Source organism: Hyla sarda, chromosome 7, assembly GCF_029499605.1.
Source record: "Hyla sarda isolate aHylSar1 chromosome 7, aHylSar1.hap1, whole genome shotgun sequence".
Lineage (NCBI taxonomy): Eukaryota > Metazoa > Chordata > Amphibia > Anura > Hylidae > Hyla > Hyla sarda.
In genome coordinates, this window is record NC_079195.1 from 56,034,650 (window position 1) to 56,047,336 (window position 12,687).

General features: G+C 44.1%; 1 protein-coding gene across 3 annotated transcripts in view; it reads right to left on the minus strand.

The window, feature by feature from the left end:
- Positions 1-237: 237 nt before the first annotated feature.
- The window catches only part of HMX2 (H6 family homeobox 2), a 41,013-nt gene continuing 28,563 nt past the window's right edge, over positions 238-12,687 (minus strand). For all 3 annotated transcript variants that reach the window (XM_056530053.1, XM_056530055.1, XM_056530054.1), the window contains exons 2-3: positions 2,963-3,252; positions 238-936 (exon numbers count right to left, since the gene is read on the minus strand). In XM_056530053.1, the coding sequence (XP_056386028.1) occupies positions 407-936; positions 2,963-3,252 (820 nt within the window). In that variant the 3' untranslated portion in view covers positions 238-406. The remainder of the gene's footprint in view (positions 937-2,962; positions 3,253-12,687) is intronic.

The following is a 12,687-nucleotide window of genomic DNA, read 5'->3' on the forward strand; positions in this document are numbered from 1 at the left end:
AAAAAAAATTATTCCTAATTTTTACCAAGTGAATTTAGCCAAGACAACCCATGGTGTCCACTCGTTTTGTTCTTTTTTTATTACAAAAAAAATTAAATAAAAAAAAATCTTCTGTACAGAATATTACTTCTTGCTACATGATGGACACAGCCTGTCCTTCAGGGGTTAATAGTCGCACCTACCTGTAGGACTGTTCTTGCATATAACACTATAGTAATACAAACACCTGGAGAAGGGACTGGAGGGTCTTTAATAAAAAATAATATATAATAAAATTATGTAAATAATACATAGATACATACATAGAAATCTGGTGCAGCAGATAATGGAGATGAGTTAAGGTGGGCGCATACACATGGTGTATTCTTGTATTTCCATTGGAGGGTTGGCACAGGGGGGGCAGCAGTCAGTACTCCAGTTTGTTGTATAGGTTATACAGAGGTAAGGACATGTTGCTGCCTGAATAGTACAAAGGGGCTGGGAATGCTATAGACCTGGGCACTGGGACTCTCAGGACCGAATTGTCTCTAAATACTAAGGGCATGCCCACCAGAGTCTGGGCAGAGGCATGTGCCATGTTGGCTGCCTCCAGTTCAGCAGACAATTGTCTTTTCCATTTGTTCCTGCGGTTCTGGAACCAAGTCTTGACCTGGGTTTCTGTGAGTTGGAGGCTGGAGGCCAGACAAGCCCTCTCTGAGCTGCTGAGATACCTCTTCATGTCAAACGTGGACTCCAGCTGGTAGACCTGGCTCCTGGAGAACACTGTCCTGGTCTTCTTCTTGCCATTGGCCTGCCTGTCCCCATGAGAATCCCTCTGCCTGTCTCCTGGTGTGCTGCTAGGGGTTAAATGTCTCTCCTTATCCCCAGTATAGTCCTGCTGGGAGGGAGAAGGCAGCTGGGTCCGGGGTTCTGAACTGTGTGGTCCTTGTGTTTTATCTGCAAGAAATCACCAACAAGTCACTGCCTGCTCCTCCATCAGCACTCCTATTGTTAGGCAATTGGCTGAGGGTGAGTGTCTGACACACTGTTTCCCAACCAGGGGGCCTCCAGCTGTTGCAAAACTACAAATATAACTGAAGTTTTGCAACAGCTGGAGGCACCGTGGTTGGGGAACACTGGTCTGAGAGGTGCTGGGGGGGGGGTTCCTGGCATTCAAAGTGTTAAACTGGTTGCAAACAACGTATGCAGAAGATACCGGAACAATTTACTAATGAAATGACATATATATATATATATATATATATATATATATATATATATATATATATATATATAAAACATTTCTTTCACAGTCTGCATGTTCTATGTCACCAGTAGTATCGCAGAATTGTATGTACAAGAGATGTACAAATAGAGAGAGATACAGGTAGAAATGATAGATAGATAGATAGATAGATAGATAGATAGATAGATAGACATAAAAAAGAGGAAAAAAATCATAAGAGATAGATATAAAAATATGATAAGATAGATAGATAAATATGTATTAGAAATAATATATGTGGGATAAGCAGATAGGTAATTAGATATAATAGACAGGCAGATAGATAAGAAACTAAGTAAATCAATAGGAGATGGATAATCGATACATTAATATTAGATGGATAGATAAAACCCTCTTACATTTAAAATGAATTCTCTATCTAGAATAATCGTACACCAGTTCTGTTAGAGCCCATAGGACGAAGCTGGAAAATATTATTTATCCAACAAGACTTAGTAAAATGCAAGTGAATATCTTATTTAATGCACAATATTGTAGGTGCGAATGATAGATAGATAGATAGATAATAGATAGATAATATATATATATATATATATATATATATATATATGAGATACATGGTTATGAAATACGTAAATGACAAATAAATAGATATTAAATGGATAAATATAAGATAGATATGAGAAAGATAGATAAATAGATACATAGATAATATATACTTAAATAGATAGATATGAAAAAGATAGATATGAGATAGATAGATGATAGATGATAAATAGATAAATGATAGATAGATATATGATAAATAGATAATAAATATATGATAAATAGATAAACCGATTACAGACAGATACATAGATGGTAAATAGATACAGAATAGGATAAAAGGAAGGAAGGAAAGGTTTATTTGTAAACATACACGTGTAATAAATAGGAGACTGCTCCACATCTCCTCTGATATGAGAGGCTGACCCATCCCCGGTGTCCTGCCCGGTGTCCTGCCCAATGTCCTGCCCGGTGTCCTGCCCGGTGCCCTGCCCGGTGTCCTGCCCTGTGCCCTGCCCGGTACCCTGCCCGGTGTCCTGCCCGGTGCCCTGCCCGGTGTCCTGCCCGGTGTCCTGCCCAATGTCCTGCCCGGTGTCCTGCCCGGTGTCCTTCCCTGTGCCCTGCCCGGTGTCCTGCCCGGTGTCCTGCCCAGTGCCCTGCCCGGTGCCCTGCCCGGTGTCCTGCCCGGTGCCCTGCCTTGTGTCCTGCCCGGTGTCCTGCCCGGTGCCCTGCCCTGTGTCCTGCCCGGTGCCCTGCCCGGTGTCCTGCCTGGTGTCCTGCCCGGTGCCCTGTCCGGTGTCCTGCCCGGTGCCCTGCCCTGTGTCCTGCCCGGTGTCCTGCCCGGTGCCCTGCCCGGTGTCCTGCCCGGTGCCCTGCCCGGTGTCCTGCCTGGTGTGGCTCTGGCTGGCGCAGGAGATGAATGGGCGCAGAGCAGGCGCTATTATCGGGTATAGTAAATGATTTAGCTCTTGTCATCCGGCGCAGGTGACACATCCCGGGTCCCCGATAGCTGACGCTTCTATCACCTCCAGAACTCCCATCTATAGTGACTGTATACATGTCCACCCCCAGGTAAAGGTCCTGGGACACAAGGAGTCAGTGACTAGTGCATTCCCTATGGTGACAAAGATTAGTGATCAGAAGTGAGTACCCCCCACCCCCCAATAAGTGCTATAAAACAGAGATACTCACTGAGACACCTATGGGAAGTGCAGGTATGGGGGGCTTCCTCCCTGGACTCCTTGTTGTCTGATCCAGAGCAGAAGCAGCGCTGATCTCTCCATCCCTCCTCGTCTTCTTCTTCTTCTTCTTCATCATCTGAGGAGGCACTTGGGCTGGGCTCCCTGCATGTGATGATGGCCTCTCTGCTGCTATAAGTCTTGGCTCGGCCAGAGGTGGTCGTGCCCTGCAGGATGGACTGGATAGTGAAGCTGGAGAGTGTGGTTGGGGGGCACTTAGTGGCCTCTTCTTTGCTGCTCATCCTGAGGACATAGGAAAGAAGAGGAGGATGAGGAGGATGATGATGATGGAGTTACACTGAGGGGGCTGGAAAGGGAGAGAGGAGGGGGTACTATAGTTGTTGGGTTCTTTTTTTTTTTTTTTTAATAATGGGGGTGTCTTTGCTTGCAGTTTGCACATACAGACTGCATCCCTCCCCATCCAAAGCACAAGTCCCTTCTGATCTCCTGCCTGCTGGCGGGGCTACATTTACATGACATTCACCAATCCTGAGCTGCAGACTGCCCCGGAAAAATTGAAATTCCATTGTAAAAATCCCATGCACCTGTGTGGAGAAATGAGGTCTGGGATGGGGGGGGGGGGGGGGGGCTCAGGAGGTCAGTAATGTATCTCAGCTTCCCATGCTAGAGTGCAATGAGACAGATGAGGGAAGGGGCACTGTTGGCACAAGTGGGCATGATATACATAGGACTTTACTTTTCACCTTGATTCTAAATCAATAGACCAGTGTTTCCCAACCAGTGTGCCTCCAGCTGTTGCAAAACTACAACTCCTAGTATGCCCGGACAGCCTTCGGCTGTCCGGGCATGCTAGGAGTTGTAGTTTTGCAACAGCTGGAGGCACCCTGGTTGGGAAACACTGGCATAGACAATCTGGGCATCACAGGAGTTGTAGTTTTGCAACAGCTGGAGGCACACTGGTTGGGAAACACTGGCATAGACAATCTGGGCATCATAGGAGTTGTAGTTTTGCAACAGCTGGAGGCGCAGTGGTTGGGGAACACTGGCATAGACAAAGCGGGCATGTTGGGAGTTGTAGTTTTAAAACAGCTGGAGGCACATTGGTTTGGAAACATTGTCATTGATAAACCAGACATGCTGGGAGTTGTAGTTTAGCAACAGCTGGAGGCACACTGGTTGGGAAACATTGTCATAGATAAACCAGGCATGCTGGGAGTTGTAGTTTTGCAACAGCTGCAAGCACACTGGTTGGGGAATACTGTCGTAGACAAAGCGGGCATGCCGGGAGTTGTAGTTTTGCAACAGCTGCAGGCACACTGGTTGGGGAACACTGTTGTAGACAAAGCGGGCATGCTGGGAGTTGTAGTTTTGCAACAGCTGGAGGCACATTGGTTGGGAAACATTGTCATCGATAAACCAGACATGCTGGGAGTTGTAGTTTTTGCAACAGCTGGAGGCACACTGGTTGGAAAAAACTCTGGCATAGACAATCCGGGCATCATAGGAGTTGTAGTTTTGCAACAGCTGGAGGCACACTGGTTGGGGAACACTGTCGTAGACAAAGCAGGCATGCTGGGAGTTGTAGTTTTGCAACAGCTGGAGGCACACTGGTTGAGAAACACTGTCATAGACAAAGCGGGAATGCTGGGAGTTGTAGTTTTGCAACAGCTGGAGGTACATTGGTTGGGAAACATTGTCATAAACAAACCGGGTATTCTGGGAGTTGTAAGTTCCATTTAAATGAGAAGAACAGTCACAGAAATCTATACAACATATATGCCAAATGTGATTTCACTCTTAGGGTCTATTCACACGTACAGTATTCTGCGCAGATTTGATGCACAGGATTTTCTGCTGCAGATGTCATTGTAAACGAAATGACTGAACACAGCTTCAGATCCTGTGCATAAAATTTGCGCAGAATACTGTACGTGTGAATAGACCCTTAAAGAGAATCTGTGGCCCCTCCTGTCTGTTTTAGTGAATTATTATGTTCCCCATGAAATACGTATTTTGGAAAATCTTATGTTGTAGCTCTCTGTTCTGCTGTTCCTCTGTTATTGTTACTAGAAAAGTATGACTTAAAGAGAACCTGTCACCAAACTAAACTTTTAATATATTGTTCCTTATGTAATTATAAGACACTTTGCTCTTTACTTGCTGTTAAAATTCTCAACCTTTATATGTTTTTAATGTGATTGGATAAACGGCCACTAGGTGGCTCTGTTCTGTTCTCTGATGCAAGTCAAACAGTTAATTTGGTCTCCTCCCAGCCTGGCGAGGAGACCAAACTCAGGAAGTGCATGCGGGGCATGGTGAGGCACAGCTCTTACAGGCTTCAGTGACATCGTGCCTACTGGGGAACGCCCACTTTCTCCTGCCAGGAGCTCATACAATGTGAGCAAGGCGAAAGGTATGATACACAGATTTTTAAAGCTCGGAATTTTTTTTAAGGGCAGGAGTGGTTCTAAAATTAGTTTAGAACAGTGGTCTTCAAACTGTGGCCCTCCAGATATTGCAAAACTACAATTCCCAGCATGCCCGGACAGCCGTTGGCTGTCCGGGCATGCTGGGAGTTGTAGTTTTGCAACATCTGGAGGCCCACAGTTTGGAGACCGCTGGTTAAGAACATATAGTTTGATGACAGGTACTCTTTAAGGCTAGGTTCAGACTACGGAATTTCCGACTTTCTGCCTGCTAAATTTTCCGCGACTATTTTCCGCCTTCAAAGGTGTTTTTCAGTTTCATGCGTAATTTTGTCATTTCCGCGAGTAATCCGCCGCTATTCCGTACGGAAATGATGCCACCAAATCCACCTTAAATTTCCGCTTCAATTACAAGCAGAAAACAGTGGGAGTGCTAAGAGCCAAGTTCAGCCCCTTTTGGACCATGTGATCACATGCCCCAAACCAGGTCAGTCAATTTTTTCAATATGGGCTAGTCCAAGAACCAGTGGGCTGATCATATTTAAATTTCTGACTCAAATCCGTACGGATTTTCCGCATGTAATCCGCTTTCAATCTGCCTACATTCCGCGTTTAAACAAAAATCCGCCGGGAAATGAGAGTCCCATTGAAGGCAATGGGATTCTGCGGCGGAAATCCGTCTGAAGAAAGAGCACCTCCTTTCTTCATGCGGAAATTTTCTAGCGGAAATTAGACACGCAAATTCCGAGTGAAAAAATCCGAAGTATGAACAGGTGCACGGTAATCCCATTGACTCGCAGGTACTTTTTAGCAAGCGGAATTTCGGACGGAAATTTTAAAACGGAATTTCTGTCGGAAATTCCGTAGTCTGAACCTAGCCTAATAGTCAACTGGGTGTTACTAGTAGGGGGTGTGTCCTGACACTGTCAGCTTTGATTGGATAGTCTCAGACAGTGTACACACCCCAATCTGGTAACACCCAGTTGACTAGTATAGTATGAAGAACAAAGAGAGGTGGATCCAGCTCGGTGCAGATATATTGATCTTAATCCATAGGACAAGGAGGATACAAGTAACGCGTTTCAAGCGCTGTACGCGCTCTTAGTCATGACTAAGTCATTACTAAGAGCGCGTACAGCGCTTGAAACGTGTTACTAAGTCATGACTAAGAGCATGTACAGCGCTTGAAACGCGTTACTTGTAACCTCCTTGTCCTATGGATTAAAATCATTTTATCTGCACCGAGCTGGATCCATCTCTCTTTGTTCTTCTGATTGGCTGGTGCCGTCCAGCACCTGGATCCGTGCTCTGCTGTCCGAGGCGGGGTGAGCTGGTCTTCACTTCACTTGCACTAGTATAGTATGTATCAATGTATTTATTTTATTTCCACCCATTCAGTTTACCTAGGGTCATGGTGCTTTTCTGTAGGATGCTAAATTCCTTCAAGTCTAGCAGAACTGTTCTCCTTATTACTGTAAGTATGATCTGTGCTTTTCAGCCATGTCTGTCTATCGTTTAGTCTTTATAGTTATTTTTAAGAATATGTCTTGCATACTATTGTTAGGGACAGCATTAAATAAAGAGCCATAGTCATAAAATACAATTACTCACTTAAACTCTACATAATAATAAACATGAATTCTACATAATAATAAACATAATATAAACATAAAAATAAATAAGAATTTTGATTATGAAATAAATTAATAATGGCGAATATGCCTTGCACCAAATTTACTGTGTTTTATGCACTTTTTGATAATCACTTTTTGGGTAAAATTCTGGTGCAAATAAGCCAGCTAATAGGTGGTCTGAAATTAGACAAAAGTTTCTAAAGATGCAGCAAATGTATCATACAGCCGCAGGCACTGTGATAAATATGGCGCATCCTTAGAATGATCCGTCTAAGGCTGGGTTCACACCACGTTTTTCAAATACGGTTACCGTATACGGTTTTCTGCAAAAAAACATATGGCAAAAACCGTATGCAACCGTATGACTCCAAATTAAAACGTATACGGTTTTTCCCCGTACGGTTCTATCCGTTTGCATCAGTTTTTGCCAACGGTTTTGTTATTTTGTTGGAAATCGTTTTCCAGCAATTTAATTTACTATTGTTCTATTGAAATTCCAATCTGCGCATGTGTCAACTCCAAAAACGGATTAGAAAAACCGTGTGCAACTGTATTTTGAAATTCTGTGTACGGTTCTCATAGACAACAATGTTAAAAAAACCGCATATGGTTTTCCAACCGGAGGCAAAAACGTGGTCGACAGCGTTTTTGCCTACGGTTGAAAAATCGGCAAAACCGTATCCGAGGCAAAACGGATTCAACCGTACACAACATTTGGAATACGGTTTACAATGCATTCTCTATGCATACTGTGGTATACGTTTTTTTGCGGCAAACCGTATACGGTTACCGTATTTGAAAATCCTAGTGTGAACCCAGCCTTAGGGCGCATTCACACCACGTTTTTGCAATACAGTTCCCGTATACGTTTTCAATGTGAAAACCGTACGGAACCGTATTGAAAACTGTATTGCATTGACTCTCCATTGAAAACCGTATGCCAAAAGATGAATCAGGTTGTGTCCGTTTTAGCATCCTGTAAGGTTTTTGTTAGTTTTTTTCCCTGTACCCAAAACCATAGTCTACCACGGTTTTTGGTCCGGGTGAAAAACTGTATTAAACCGTATACGTTTTTTTTTTTTTAACATGGGAGTCAATGGGAACTGTACAGAACCGTATGTGCGTACGGTTCCATCCGGTTTTCCCAATACGGTTTTTGACTTTGCACAGTTTTTTTTTCTTGGAATTTCAATCAAACAAGTGAAACTTTATTCAAAATGGAGTGAAAAGTTAAAAACCTATAAGTTTTTTTCTTAAAAAACAGATGCAACCGGACATCATTTTTCAAACCGTATACGGTTTTTAACTGTATACGGGTTGAAATTTGTACACACGTTTTGATACAGTTTAGTCAGGTTTTGAGGAATCAGTTTTTCATCAAAAACCTGATACGGGAAATGTATTGCAAAAACGTGGTGTGAATGCCGCCTAAGTTTAGGCTGTCAAGGTAAATCTGCCCCACTATGCAGCTCGCTGGCATCTGGTTCCACACAAGGGCATTGCCTGTCTTAAATATCAGTCATTAGCATGTGTATAATTTCGGAATATCTCTGTTCTCCCTGAATCCTCTCTTTCGCTTTCACACCCCCTCTTCATCAGTGTATATGACTGCTGGGTGCTGGGAGAGATGAGAGACAAGTGTCTGGCGCCTGGAACCTGAGCCAACATCATTTCATACACAAGCGCTATTACATGATCACCCAAAACCAGCAGGCCCCCCCCCCCACCCCCCCCCCCCCACCCCCAGCTCATTGTATTACCTGTCATGTTTACTGGGAATAGGAGAAAAGACTCATAAATTAATGTTACATTTGGTGGAAATGGTTTATTGATCCCCCCACGATGCCCTTATGTGGTTGCTGTGTAAAAACTATTTTTAGGCTGAAAAATGCTGGCTTTGATCTCACTCAGGATTATGGGTCCTAAATCATGCCCATACGCCACGTTACGTATTTGTTTACTATATACAGTGATCCCTCAACGTACAATGGCCTCAACAGACAATAGTTTCAACATACAATGGTCTTTTCTGGACCATTGTAAGTTGAAACCAGACTCAACATACAGTGGTCCCTCAAGTTACAATATTAATCGGTTCCAGGACGACCATTGTATGTTGAAACCATTGTATGTTGAGACCAGAATGCTATGGAAACCTGGTAATTGGTTCTAAAGGCACCAAAATGTCATCCAAAAATAGGAAAAAGTGAGGATTAAAGAAAAATAAGTAGATAACTAATATAGATAAAGCAAATCCTTACATATAAAAGTAAGAAAGATCTGCTGGGAGCTGTAATCACGGTCTATGTCAGTGTTTCCCAAGCTGGGAGCCTCCAGCTGTTGCAAAACTACAACTCCCAGAGTGCCCGGACAGCCAAAGGCTGTCCGGGCATGCTGGGAGTTGTAGTTTTGCAACAGCTGGGGGCACCCTGCTTGGGAAGCGCTGGTCTATGTAGAGGACAGGAGCTTCTTCTGGGTCCTGTACAGTACACAGTGTCCTAAAAAAGTAACATGGAGCCGCCCTTACCTGGTGTCCAAAGGGGCAGCTAACCCTGATACAGGTAAAGAGTACAGAACATGTAATACCTCCCTGTACTGTAGGGGGCGCTACCAGACACCAGTCAGTGCATACACTTCAGTAATGCAGGTGTTTTACCAGCGAATGCCCATTCTGATTGGTCGGTTCTTCCGGCCATTGACAGGTATCACAGATCTGGACTGTCCGTACATTGTATGTTGAGTCTGGTTTCAACTTACGTTGGTCCAGAAAAGACCCTTGTATGTTGAAACTATTGTATGTTGAGGCCATTGTAAGTAGAGGGATCACTGTACAATGTTATGGACAGTCCAGATCTGTGAAACGTGTCAATGAACTGACCAATCAGAATGGGCATTCGCTGGTGAAACTCCTGTATTGCTGAAGTATATGCACTGACTGATGTCTGGTAGCGCCCCCTACAGTACAGGGAGGTATTACATGTTCTGTACTCTTTTGGCGAGGGTTACCTGCTCCTTTGGACACCAGGTGAGGATGGCTCCATGTTACTTTTTAGGACACTGTGTACTGTACAGGACCCCAAAGAAGCTCCTGTCCTCTACATAGACCAGTGTTTCCCAAGCAGGGTTCCCCCAGCTGTTGCCCAACTACAACTCCCAGCATGCCCAGACAGCCTTTGGCTGTCCGGGCATGCTGGGAGTTGTAGTTTTGCAACAGCTGGAGGCTCCCTGCTTGGAAAACACTGACACAGACAGTGATTAGAGCTCCCAGCAGATCTTTCTTACTTTTATATGTAAGGATTTGCTTTATCTATATTAGTTATCTACTTATTTTTCTTTAATTCTCACTTTTTCCTATTTTTGGATGACATTTTGATGCCTTTAGAACCAATTACCAGGTTTCCATAGAGTCATGGTCTCAACATACAATGGATTCAACATACAATGGTCATCCCGGAACCAATTGATATTGTAACTTGAGGGACCAATGTACATGTAGTGCGCCAAACTGTATCATGTAAAGCCTACGCCTTGTAAACATAACTTTCAGACCTAATCATTTTCAACTGTACAATCCTGTGAAATTAGTACTAAAGGGGCATGTGCGTAGTATGATGGTGCCACGTGGGCCTTGGCCAGGGGATTTAGATAAAGGGATAGGAGGGCAACAAACGAAATCTTTGCACTACATTGAAAGAAAACCAAGCAACAACTCTTCACAACCACGTAAGGCCCCGTTCACACGGAGTAATTCAAGAAGAATTTACTCGAGTAATTCCTCTTGAATTCTCGGCTCCAAAATGCGCATCTCATCTGCCCATTGACTTTAATGTTTTTTCTGCTGTCCTGTTCACACTGCCGAAATTCCGCTAGCGGAATTCCGATGCTGAATTCCTTTCCGCTTGAAGAAAGAACATGTTCATTCTTCAAGCGGAATCCACGAGCAGAATCCAATAGAAGTCAATGGTAAAAAAAAATTTATGGCCGACATCGTTTTCAAGCTGAATTCGAGCGGAATTCAAGCGGAATTCGGAAAAGTAGAATTAAATAGCCTCCTCCTTCATTCCTCTTCATTTCCGCATGGAAATTCCGCTTGAGTTCCGCTTGGTGGATAAAAATGACAGAAGGCAACAATTTCCTGACCGAAATTATTCCTCGTGAATTCCTCAGTGTGAACCTACCCTAAGGCTAGGTTCACACTGTGGAATTTCTGGTCAGAATTTCTGCTGGAGATCGAGCTGGCGGCACTAGGACCGCACGGACTACCTTGCCGTCCCCATAGATGGCAATGCATTTCTGAGCAGATCTCCCAAAAGATCCACCCAGAAATGCATTGCAGTCTATGGGGGCAGCAATGCAGTCTGCTCGGTCCTAGCGCCGCCGGCTCGATCTCAGGCAGAAATTCTACCCAGAAATTCCACAGTGTGAACCAAACCTAAGGGTCAAACGTTGCTGCAGCCCCCTGCACAGACTAAAGTGTCCGGGGTTGGTGGGTACTGTAAGCCAATAATTCATTTACTCTACTAACATTCTTAGCGTAAATTAGTTCAGCTTTCCAGTACTCCGGTGGGCTGGAAAAGGTGGATACATTCCTAGGAAAGAGTCTCCTAGGACTGTATCCACCTTTTCCAGCCCACCGGAGCACCTGAAAGCTGAACTAATTTATGCAGGAAAAGTCATCAACTGCCGAGCCGAGAAGTTCGTGACGAATCGAATTTACTGAAAGTTCGCTCATCTCTAATTGTCACCATTGGTGTCGGTTCTAGCCAATTTTTGCAAGCTATTTTGTTTGCGCCTTTTTGCATTTTTACTCATATATTTGGTGCATTTTTATCTACAGATGTTGTATTGGTCCCAGTTTTTGGTGACACTACTCACGCCCTATTCCACTGGTTGATGCTAAAGGGGTAATCCGGCCCTAAGACATCTTATCCTTTGATTGCGGGGGTCCCACCGCTGGGGACCCCCGAAATCTCTCATGCAGCACCCACCTGTCTCAGCTGCACGAAGAGACGATTGCTTCGTGTCTGAAGCCTTATGACCACGGGGCCAGAGTATCGTGACGCCACGACTCCGCCCCCTTGTGATGCCACGCCCCCTCAATGCAAGTCTATGGGACATACACCTGAGACCAAGGACTGAGGTGTCTGTCCTTCTAGGGAACAGACTTTGAGGACATCTGCAGTTCTCCATCACAGCTTTTCCATGTATGTTCTTCATCCTAATACAGTTTTTTTTTGGGCTTAGACTATGAAAAATAACCCTGTACTCAAAAGTCTGCACTCATTCCAATATAAGGGGGGGGGGGGGGGAATAAAAAAAAAAAAAGAATTACAAGACTGTATGAAAATCAATAGAGACAAATGTCAGGGCGTTCACGGATGATATTTTCATTAGCTCTGAAGCAGTCTATTATGAGCGCGTTATTGAATAAAGTGCTTGTAATGTCATTAAATGGCCGTCACGTGGCCGCTGTTCTTTGACCAGATGCCTAATCTTTAAATACACCTCAATAGACTTGGTTAATGGACTAATTGATTCGCAATACTCTGCCACTCCGCTCCCCAAATCCTCCATCACCTCCCTACCCCCACCCTGCTAGCTCTGCATAAAAAAATAAAATAAAAAAAATTACGGAAAGGACTGTATGAATAATTTGT